The 12,538-nt window shown below is 39.0% G+C and overlaps 1 protein-coding gene across 2 annotated transcripts in view; it reads left to right on the forward strand.

Moving 5' to 3' along the window:
* tenm3 (teneurin transmembrane protein 3) overlaps positions 1–12,538 on the forward strand; it is a 417,647-nt gene that overhangs the window by 343,068 nt on the left and 62,041 nt on the right. For both annotated transcript variants that reach the window (XM_084747609.1, XM_084747617.1), the window contains one exon: positions 4,567–4,710. In XM_084747609.1, the coding sequence (XP_084603735.1) occupies positions 4,567–4,710 (144 nt within the window). The remainder of the gene's footprint in view (positions 1–4,566; positions 4,711–12,538) is intronic.

Here is a 12,538-nt window from a genome sequence, read left to right on the forward strand (position 1 = left end):
AGAGGTTCAAGCAGGGGGCCATCTTCAGGGATGTTTGACAGAAAGACGTCTAATTCGTGTAAGAATTCCTCAAGAAGACCTGGTGGGCAGTAGAGCACGATGTTTAATTTCAGTGGATAAGTAACAGACACAGCGTGAAATTCAAAGGAAGAAGGGGTGAACTGTGGAAGGAAGTAGAGAGAAAATCTCCATTTGGGGGAGATTAGCAAAGCAGTGCCACTCCCTCTGCCGTGGCCTGTAGTATCTACAAGAAGAGTGATGTACAGCAATGGAAAGTATACACATATCAGATAAGGAAGAAAATAAAACAAAGTGAAAACATACTTAACCAAGACACACCACTACAACAGCACACAGTTACAGCTATTTCACACCGCATGCAGCACAGCAGCAATATGTATGCAGCACACCTTATGCAGGACATCAAGCTGCATGTAATACACCGACTCCATTCAGAACCCACAGTATGGACTCCATTTGTGTGCCCACCAGCCGTCGTACAACAAGTAGAAGAGAAGTAAAGCCAGTTCTGTGGGTCACAGCGCTCTTTATGTTTCTCCACCTCAACAATCAGTCTGTCCTCGTCCATTTCTCAACTGAATTGACTCAGTAACAGAATGACAACAAACGGGATGTCCGTTGAGTAGGCAACACATGGTTGCTCGGGCAGTTGTGGGTGGTTGCTAAGCAGCATGACCAGGGGACAACCTGAAAAGGGAACCCCAAAGTCTTCGCCAAAAAAATGTGAATGATATATCTAGCACACAATTCGTACCAGTGTACGACAGTTATATATTTTCAAATTCAAACAGTTCCCCCACAAAATAAGACCGGAAAGTTACATGCATGTTTATTTGTCAGCCAGGAAAATGAAAAATAAAATAAAATCTGATTATGTGTACTATCATTTTAAAGCAATTTGTGTGCTGTAGCTGCCTGTTGTAAGGCTGCTGCAGCCACAATGTGCAGCATTTGCATCTGGTGTAAATACACACAGTCCACCAACATTCTAATTGACACATTTTGGCTGCTACAGATGCTGTGCAGCAGACATGCAGAAGTTCTGCATGAGGTGTAAAATGACATGTAGATATAACACAGCAGACAGAGCACAGTCAAACAAATAAATACTTGTTTTAAAGTAAATAAACTCAGCCTAGTTCTAGTGAGTAATAACACCAAAATGAAAAATCAGAATGCACACTAAAAGGACCTTTCATTTCTGGATCCTTTTAATCATTTACTAATGTATTTATGTTTTTCCCAAGAACAGCTGGCCAGTTGCAGACAGTCTGACTTGAATGAGTTGAGGTATTTCTGGCAACCATTATATACTGAAGTTAGGAAAATATGTCTGAGGCATTGTGTTAACTTGCTCACTGTAATTGTTACTTTTCTGTAACCCATGGGTGGAAATAACTATTTGGAAATTATTGGATCGAACAGTAATAGCTGTACAAGTGTACAACACAGAGGGAAATAAAACATATCCAAAAATTAAATTGCACCAAAACCAACTGAGTCCTGGTCTGCACTGAAGTTTTACAACATACTGAACACGGTAACTGCAGAGAGGAGGGATTTTCTTGTAGTGCTGACTTCTCCTGAACATACATAAAGCTGCAGACAGCTACAGCTAAGTTCAAATAGGTTTTGCAGAAAGGCTTTGACAGGGAAATGGTTTGGACATAATGGGCATGCTAACCTCCCTGACACCTTTATGAGGGACAAGTCCAGCAGACATACTCCTCAGTGAGTTATTACTTATGGTAGCCCAGCTTAATGGGCTGAACATAAAGATGATTTACTGCTATGTTTTGTAACACTTCTGAAATTGGTGCTCATAAGTTCTAATAAGGTAGCATAAGCACCGATGCATGTCTGGCAACTGTTAAAGTCAGAGCTGAGACACACATGTAGAGGCGCTCTCCTGTGTCTTTCTATTGACTTTCTGTGCATTCAGGTCACATAGGTAAATGTCTCATCATTTCTTTTCTCATTCCTTCTTATGGCTTTGAACTGCACAAAAATGAAACCATTTAAACTTTTTAATCAGATCAAATAGTTTTATTGTGATTGTGTTAACATTTGCCAAGCAACACTGTTCTCATCAGTGTTCTAAGAATATTAGGTACTTGACTCCAGTGTCAAAAACTCAACACGTAAGATCCATTTGAAAGTTTAAGGAATGTCATCAGTTTTAATTGAGAGATAAGAACATATTTCTTATTCTCTTGGATTAAAATGCAAAATAAATGACAGTTTAGAAATGAAGAAGTAGAAATGCTCTGAGGTGGCAGACAAGATACAATAAAGTCGTGAAAAAAAGTGTGTAGACTTATTCAGTCTGCTGTAGAACATAGTTTAATCTGACACTTCCTAAATTCCAATTTTAGATGTTGAATTCAAGAAATCATGAAGTGGTGCTCTCTAAAACTATTCTTTCTCATGGAAAATGTATTCCTTTTCTTTTTCTTGGCAAAAAAACATTGGCTTTCTAAACACTGATGGGTGTGTTTTGGCTTAAAGGACTGTGAGGCAGTGTAATATAAACTGCAGACCTCTTTAAGATAGAGTTTGAAGGCAGTGTGAATGAATGGCCGTACAGGCCAAGACAGTGATTAATAAGGGACAGTGCAGGATAGATGATCTGTGTCAAGAGAGGCGTGGAAGCGTATCTGCTGTCTGCGGTCCTTGGCAGTGAACAGCCAAACAAGGTACGCATTACGTCAGTTTAACTCAAACAAACCTTGGCCATTACAGCAGTGCACTGGGTGACACTGACAAATAATCATGCTGTCAAAGTGACGATGGGAGCCCTGGGTGTTTGCACATGTAGGCATGTTGGAAATAAAGAGAGGATAATATATTTATTTCAAGTAGATTTCGGGATTGATCAGCAGAGACTTGTGTTGTTTCAACTTTAACAAATAGATTTATTGATGTTGAGCCAAATCCAAACCTTAAAGCGTCTCTAAGTGATATTTTTATCTTGACACCGTATGATGAATCTGCAGTTGTGCACAGCTGTACAGAGCTTTATAGTGAGTTGTTTAGTTGTCTGGCACCAAAACTTCACTGTTAAGGTTCTTTCTCACTGCTCAACAGTGTTGGGTAAGTTACTTTTTACTTATGGCCTCTTTTCAAAAGTAGTAATATTACTATATTTATTACTTGATATTACTTCCATTATTAATTACATGACTTTATTACTTTTGTATGTTGGTGGCAGCCTTGTTGCGCTTCATAGCTGGACTGCTGATCTCAAATTAGATTCCATCACCACCGATTCTCTCTGGAGGAGCCAAACAAACTCAAAATAGAGACAGTACCTCCACCTGTGCAAGTATTCCCCTGCCTTTATCTTTTTAGCTATCCACTGACGTGACCTTCCACAATGAGTCAATGAGTCAGAGTTATTTTAATGTACGCATTACTGCCCAACACTGACATGCGATTGTTTTTGGCCACAGTATGCAGCTGTTTCCAGAGAGAAAAAAGCAGCTCTAAAAAGCCATTGTACAGTATCTGTCCAGCAGCACACAGCAGACAGGTGAACATAGTGGAGCATTCAGCCAGAAAAGAAGCAGATGTTTCTCTCCTGCCAGAAACAGCTAAAAGAGAGCGAATACAACATTCCTCAGATGAACACAACATGACTCATGGATGTGTAAATAAGGAAGTGTTTGCTAACAAGTTTGCCACATAGAATTAAAAGGAGATGATAAAATCATCAGTGCAATGTTCTCAACTTCTTTCAACTTCTTTCGTCATTGCAGGTGTAAAGCTTTTGATTTAACATGAACCTACCTCAGATCAGTACACACCAGCCATTCCTGTATCCCACCATTCATTCATTCATTCATTCATTCATTAATTGTCTGTAATCACTTATCCTTGAAGGGTCACAGGTGGCTGGAGTGTATCCCAGCTGACACTGGGTGAGAGGCAGGTTACACCCTGGACAGCTTATTATTTACTATTGGGATGTTTTTCATATTTCATGTTGCCTCATACTGGTAAGCAGTACACATATCATGACATTATTACACAGCTAAAAGGTTATACGTTTTTGTGTCATCCCCTCGTAATTATTGTACCCATTAAGTACTCCTTACTGTAAAATAAATTTTTATAGCCCATGTTCTGTGAGGCATCTTTGCGTCTCTCTCTTTTCCTCCTTTTTTCCAAACATCCATCCCTCCCCTCCATGTTTACCAGTTTTTTTTTCCTGTCTTTCCTTCTTTCTGCGCCCTGAAGATCTCTGTTTCTTCTAAACTGAATACACACGTAGCTGTTGTGGCTGCCAGTTCACACAATGAAAGTGCGAGTGTGTGTGTGCTGGGTCAGAGACTGGCCCACAGTGAACCAGCAGCAGCAGGAGTCAGTGGATGTTATAAAAGGAGACAGATGGAGGTTAACTTTGTGGTTCAGCGTGTTTTCAGACCTGTTGTCTGTTTGATTTGCTCTGAATCACAGAAACCTTCCCGTTTGTTTTGGCTTGAACTCGAGCACAGTCGCCTGAAAGAGATGAATAACTGGCTTTGCCCTGTGTGTGTCCAATAGTGTCGGTGGGGTTTGAATACGAGTCGTGCCTGGACCTCATCCTGTGGGAGAAGAGAACGGCCATTTTACAAGGCTACGAGCTGGATGCTTCTAACATGGGAGGATGGACGCTGGATAAACATCACATCCTGGACCTGCAGAACGGTGAGCGCTCTTGTTATCCTTTCTGTGTCTATGACTGAAGAAGAGGTGCAAGAACAGCCACAATTCTGGTTCTAAATAGGCCTCTTGTGGCTGAAATGAGTATTAAAACACAAACATGATCCTGACCGCCCCCTCCACCACCAACATTTATTTCAATCAGTTGACATAATGAGTGACAAAATTTTTCATTTCTCTTAATGCTAAACAAAATGCACATTTTTAAACCATAACCAGAAATGTGGGACACTACTTTAAAGGGTCAGCATTTTAATAATAAACTATTTTAAAGCAAGGCCTGTTTTCACAGGTGAAAATAAAAGTAAATTAGACAATATATCCTGGCAAAACTTTCTCACCTTTTCTAAAGTCATTAACGAATGACAGAAAATAGTTAAGATCAAACTTAAAAACTGGTTTACTGTTTTTTTTCTCTTTCTCTCACTTGCCTCTCAGGGCTTAATAAAAGCATAATACTGCATAAAACATCTCTTGGCATGATTCAGAGTTTGCTGACTTTTAGAGTTTGATTGTCTACTGAAACATGAAAAAGGCAGAAAACATTCTCACTCTGTCTCTGTTGTGTTTTTCTTTTCAAATTCAAATTCAGATTGTTTTATTGTATTATTGTATTATTTATTATTTATATGTAACACTGTACATATCGCTAAAGCAAAGCATTTCTGAACACGCTACACATATGAAAACACACTATTATAAATACCGTACCACATAAAAATAAACTCCTGCATTCAATCCTTTTGGTACCCAGATCTAGAAAAAAAAAATGCTCGCAGCCAAGCACTGCAAGTGTTCTTTTTAAACTCTATCCAGTTCAAGTCTCTCTCTGTCTCTCTTCACATCATTAACTGCTTCATTCTATGTGTAAGAAGAAGAGGACAAAGCTAATAGCAGTTTAAAAATATGTTAATTTCAGCAGTTGTCAAAGTGATTGTTGTCATGACGGCTTTGGTCGACAGAGCGGAGGAAAAGAATTTAGGAGTGTGTGTGTGTGTCTGTGTGTGTGTGTGTGTGTTCCTTGTTGGCCTCTTGGATTTGTTCCAGCTGCCCAGTGGTATTTTTGCCGGCCTTTCATCTCTCTCTCTCTCTCTCTCTCTCTCTCTCTCTCTCTCTCTCTCTCTCTCTCTCTCTCTCTCTCTCTCTCTCTCACACACACACACACACACACACTTGCATAGCTTTGCTCTCTCGTCTCACACACAGTCATTTCAGACCTTCATCCGTCTCTCCTCCTCGTCTCCTCCCCTGTCATCTCTCCTCTCTTCTTGCTCGCTTGTTTTTTCTTGGAGTGTATTCTCATCTTATCTTCCTTTTTTTTAAACATTTTTTTTCTCTCTTTCGATGAATTTGTTATCAGAAGTTGCTTTTCTCATCATGCACAACAGAAAAAAGTGTTTTCACTTGTTGAATAATTCTCATTAAGTTTGTTTGATGCCACTTTGGGATTTAGAAAAAAATATCTTGACGGCACTGCCATCCAAATAAATGAGAGCTTTTAATATGTTACATTTTAATGACTTTTGTAGTGGGGAAACATTTGGAAGCAGCACTGTAATTGTGTCTCTGCAGCATCCCACCAGCACTGTCACCACAGACCTGAAAGAAAACCCAGTGAGAGTCCAAACTGATGTTTTCATGCTGCTCTCCACCTTCAGATCACTTCTTTTAGTCGGCTATTTTACATTAGTATGTTTCTGTTTTGTGAGAACTTTGTTCTCAAACATTTAGTCATTCTAGAAAGTCATGGAGACATACACACACAGTAAGACCTGACTTAATGTTAAATATACATGTTTCACAATGACTTTAGTATAGTGAAACCCACATGGAATAGATATAGATCAGTGTTACTCTATTATATATGTATTATATTATATTATATTATATTATATTATATTATTATATATTTATATCTCTTATCTGCAATGTCTAAGTAACATTTATGGCAGTCAAAGTAGATACAAGATGTATGTGTGTAATGTGAAACCTATAGAATTTGGGGACTTTTAAGTATCATATTGGACAGTATCCTAATATCAGTTAGTAGATGTGTAATATCAAATTTCATTGAGTTGGGCATCCATTAGTGAAACTGAAATCTTGCGAGCATAGGCACCATTGGGTTTTATGCCGCCCCCATAAAACCCAGTAGTGCCTATGCTTGACTGTTAATGCAGTTATAATTTTTTGCAATTGCTAAGACAAATTTCATTACAGTTTCAACCATTTTCTCAAACTATGTTCACCAAACCTCTGACTCTGCTGGTAAAGTCAAACAGTGCTATCAGATCCTGCACACAGCCAGTCATTATATGAACACTACTGAGCAGTCATGACACACTACATTGTGTACATGAAAACATGAAACATACATGAGAATGTGTACTGTACGCACTTCAAGTAATAATAGTAATACAGGTGACAGATTCATTCTGCCTTAACATCACGTCTTAATGCTGGTCAGACCTGAGGACTCTGTCTTCATCAAACATTCTCCCTCGCCAGACAATGAGTGGGAAAACCCTCAAGACTTTACAAGAGTCCACATCTATCACCTGCAGGCCAAGTCGTCTGCAGAAAGATTTTCCTGGAGTAGGGGTTTCAGCCGTAGACCATGCAGGAATTTACTGTGTGAATTGCTGGTGGATGTTGAACCACTCAAGTACCCAGATTCTATTCTAGTCAGTTGGATACTGTAAGTTAGTAGTGTTTCCTCTGTGTCATTGTGATTGGTCTTGTTCTCCAAAGGATCACAAGATTTTTTTCTGTCGTTCTGATAGTTGTGCCTCTGCAGAGAACTGTGTGCAGTGTTTTGCAAGTGTCATTGATAATTGAAAACTGAGTGTACAGCAGATTGCAGTTCAAGTTCCAATTTAGTGTATAACAGTTGTGGAAAAACTGTAATTCATGTGTTCAAGTGTGAACAATTTTAAGTTGTTGTGTGTAAATGATGACAATTGTTTTAGAGTTGTGTTCAGCTTCTGCCATCTGTGTCGAGAGTTTTGCCAAAAGAGTGAACAATTCGATAAATGGGTTAAGGGCACTGATCATTTGGTTCAGAGAATGGAGTTTAGCGTTTTAGCAATTGCCCTTTCACTAAGCCCCGCCCTCCTTAGTTACTGTTGCTAAGCCTGCCAAGTTTTCCATTCTCACACTGCATTTATGCAGTTTTCAGTGATAATGGTGGCAGATTCATCATCAAAATTGGGAGTAATTGTTGAAACACGAGGTCTTTGAATTCTTAGAGATGTAAACAAAAGCAGCTTCTCTTTTCTAGCTGACGATGGTGGATTTTGTCAGCTGAAATAATGACTCACAAGTACATTTCATAAGTGTAGCTGGCTAATGTAAGCTAATGCTAACTTCTTGAGTCAGCTGAGAAGTCTCCAGATGATGTTTTAATATTTCCATCTGACATGTTTTAAAACAAGAAGCCTCTGAAAGTGTAAAGACCTAAGACAGTGAGCCAGAGTGAGATGCATCATCACTGACTCACTTTGGTTCTACATCAGCCCACATCCTCCTCCTGAAACCCCGACAGAACAAATGCAGATGCAGTGGGATCTAATAAGTTTGTCTGGAGGTAAAGTTACTGCAGCTAGTAAGCTAGCGTTAGTTAGCTGGACATACTAATGTTTGCAACTTATGTTAGAGCAGATGAAGACAGAGTTTAATCCATTCGCCACAGGTGTGCTCTTGTGTTTCATGTTGTTGAGAGACTAAAAAAAAGACTTCATCATCCAGACTCATGAACGCCGAGTATTATTCCTCTCAGAACCTCTGCACACCTTCAACACGTAGAGCAATGAAAAGCTCTACAGTTCTAGTTACGATTGCTAGGCTATGATTGGACAGTTGCTGTTTGGAGGTGGGGCTTAGTAAAGGGTCAGTTGTGAAAAACTGTAATACAGTAACTTGTGGTTCTACCATCTAAATTAGACTAACACAATATGGTGTTTGGCACCAGCTCTGCATGGAAATACTTAAAAAGATTAAACAATCAGGATGCAAAGTGAGCGCTGTGCTCTAACAAGGGATAAAATGTGCTGGACCGACTTTTACTGCAGCATTTGGAGTATCAGACAAAATCCAAGTGTAAGCCCAAAGCTTCAAGAACACTGGATTCATACTTTATCCAAAAACTTCTGAGTGAAATGATGGCAGCATATGATGGATTTACCTCCAACAGTTGGCTGCGGTTAAATGTGCCCGCCACTGCAGAATGACAGCCAAAAGTTCCCGTAGAATCCATCAAAACTCCCACACCAAGTGGTGCGCACAGTGAAAACGCCTCGTTTTCAGGAAAAATCTTAATCCCTACTCCTCACCACATCACACCACCAAACATTACAGAGGCCGACATTTTTTTTCCCCCAAGTATTTTACTCAAGTCAGTGCGCATACTTGTATAAAAAGCTTGGAAGACATATATGATGTCACATAAAGAAATAATAACATGTATTTATAAAGTCTTTATAGCTGAGACATGTTTAAATATTCAGTTAAAACCAACAAACGCAGCGTGCTCAGTAGCTCACCTGGTAGACTGCTTACCACACCGGCCCAGGTTTGATTCCAGCCTGCGGCCCATCATGCCGTCTCTCTCTCCCCCCTGCCTTTCCGCTCTCTCTTCAGCTGGCACTGTCATCATAATAAAGCAGAAATGACCCACCCATTCAGAAGCTGCAAATCTTCTGTATGTGGAACATATATGGCAAACAACATTTGTTATACACTTTACTTATAGACAGCATACATAAAGTTTACATAATTCATTAATTCCTATAATTATGTTGTATGAGAGAAATTCATGTACATCATAATATGAGACATATAAGTCTCATATGACGTACAATACATATAAAATATTTACTCTTTTAGGCAATGTGAAACGGTTAATTCTTGATTAATTTTATATACATGCATATTTATTTTCCATATGGCAACCCTACTTGAATTTGTAAACATTAACCATAATAATTTTTGTCAGACTTGATTTGAAACAACCTCCTTTGTCTTTAACAAAATGTTTGAATCTTATTTTAAACTCCCCAAAGAAATAGACTGAACATTACCAATTTTTACTGAGAAAACTAATAAACAGAGTCAAGCAGAATTTACATAAGTAGCCTACAGACAGCAGCTGTATGTTCCTCATTAGTTTTTGTTTTGCAAATGAAAAATCAAGATGTGCAGTGGATCAGGACTCTCTCGGCGATGAGCCTCCCTGCTTTCCTCCTCATCATGTGCGCCCCTCGTTCAGCCGCTCTGTTCTGCTCCAGTTTGAACCACTGTTGTACAATGCACACAGTGATTGGATATATAAAAACTACAGCAGGTACGGGAATACACGAATCCCTTCAATACGCTGAAACTTACTGCCTCTGAGCTTGTGAGAAGTTTCACAGTCTGATAGAATCTGACAGCTAACCTTTACTTTACTGGTCAGCAGCAGCAGAAGCTGGTGATTTGTGGTGGGAGGCTGTGGCTGCTCTGGACTGCCTGCAGTGGTGGACTGGTTCACCTGACTGGTCTGCATGTATTTCCACATGAATATGAAGCAGACAGCCGAGTGTGGATCCAGACCTGTCCTTGCGTTCGAATCAGCTGGTTTGTAAAGGATGCATTACTGTAACTGCAGGGCTCTTTATTGATCACCTATATTTGAAAACAGGAAGAGATACATTTCCCTACAGACTGCCTACCATTCAAGAAGCGGCTTGTGTAAGAATAGATACATATTTAAAAAATGCATTTTGCAGCTTTAAAGGCACTTTGACTTTATAAACCCCCCTCCCTCCTCCTCCTCCCCCCTCCCTTCCTTGCTGTCCTCTATCTGTCACCCCATCCATCACATTGCTATTCATCCCTCTCTCCCTGCAGTCCTCTTGGGCTTTCAACACCTTGTCACCCGATTCAGTGTGTGTGTGAGTGTGTGTGCTTTTACAATGCAGGTGTGATTTGTGATTTTCTGTTTATATGCGTACTAGTCTCTGTGGGTGTGATTTTGTGTCTTGAAGGGACAGTACTGTGATGCACAATGTGTCTTTGTCCTTTTGAGAATAAAACACACAATATGGAGCTGTGTTTGTGTGTGTGAGGGAGAGACCATCAAACACTCCATAGTGTTTTCTTTGTACTTTGTCTTGTGGCTGCTCTAATGATGTGGATGTGACGATGTGTTAGATTTGGAAATAACATGCCTGAACAGTCAGGGTTGACTTCTAATGGTCCGACAGTGAGACAGTCTTCAATGATTTTGTGGTTTCCTGTCCTGTGTTTTCATGTGTTGACGGGGACGACTGTCTCATATTCAGATTAGAGTTGAATCGTCATATGACAGTTTGTGTAGATAAAATGGCAGTTGTAAGGGATGTCCAGCATGTAGTCTGTAAACCAGTTGAAATAAAAACACCAGTTCAAATCGGTACTCTAGTAATTTATTTCACAAGTATATAATGTGAATACAGCTCTTTACAACTTCATGATCATGTAAAATTAACACACTAATAAATGTGTTCTCCTTTTTGTAGATCTTCAATAAGTCAGAATCAGAATCAGAAATGGGTTTATTATTATAGGAATTTGCTGTGGCATGTTGGAGCATAACAAACATGGTACTTGAAATATAAATAAAGATTGTGGTGAGTATTGTCATTTAAAACAGCAAAAATAGTAAAGAAGAGAATATGCAGCAACCCACAAAAAAAACAAAAATGTACAAAACCATTGAAACAATATTTAAGAGTGGTATTTAATAGATTAAGGAGCTGTGCAGTTCCAAATTATGGAATCATTTCTTCATTCAGATAGTAATAAAATGTCACGTATAGCATTTATACATATAATATAGAATAACAAAAGATTATTTAAAATCCCTCCCTTTTCTGCAGGATTTAAAAAATGAAAGATATTTAATATTAATCAGTCTGATAATTCTGTATGTTGCGAAGTTGCAATGTTATTTTCAGCTGGTAAACACCAAACAACATCCCATGCTGATGTTATGTAGCCCTGAAGTGCGGAGAACAGGTCTGATTCAGTTTTTTATATTTCTGTTGAATTAGAAAACAATATAAAGACAATATTGTTTTCAGCAAGCATGGATATTGTGTTTGAAGCCAAATTTCATGAGAAGAATGAAAAGTTAACAGATGAAATTAAATGCTCATAATGGTGCATTAAATAATGTGTTTTAAGGAGTTTAGTTCCATTCCATGAAATAATATAATACAACAAAATAAATAACAGTAAAACAGAAATCCAATTTTTGACAATACTGACTTTTTAAAATCTCAACTTTTCCAGTGTGTAACCATGATAACAATTTGATTGTTAACAAATTGTCAGAAATCCATATTGTGTGAACCATAATGCAAGAATGTAAATATTTTTCCACATTTATTGTAGGAAAGACAAAGACAGAAACAAAATGAGATAAACAGGATTTAATAAGAAATTAGAAGACCAAAAAAAAATACAGGAGAGCAAACAGAATGAGGGAGACACATACCATGTACAGAGGCTTGTCCACATCTTTACACGCACACACACACCCACAGACAGACAGACAGACACACACACCTGGTGTTGTGTGATCTGTGAGCAGTGAGTAGTGAGCGCTGCTGAACGGCTCAGATAAGACTGGATGAAAGAGAGACAGAGTGTGGAGGGGTTCAGGGGCAGAGGGCTGACGATCTGCTTCCTTGTGCATTCATTGTGTCGATGTTTTCCACTGTGTGTGCGCGTGAGTACGAGTGTGTGATTTCCATTCAAGTGTACTCGTGAGTTTTTGAAGCCCGTGTTTGTC

This window comes from Lutjanus erythropterus, chromosome 3, assembly GCF_056507025.1.
Source record: "Lutjanus erythropterus isolate fLutEry1 chromosome 3, fLutEry1.hap2, whole genome shotgun sequence".
NCBI lineage: Eukaryota > Metazoa > Chordata > Actinopteri > Lutjaniformes > Lutjanidae > Lutjanus > Lutjanus erythropterus.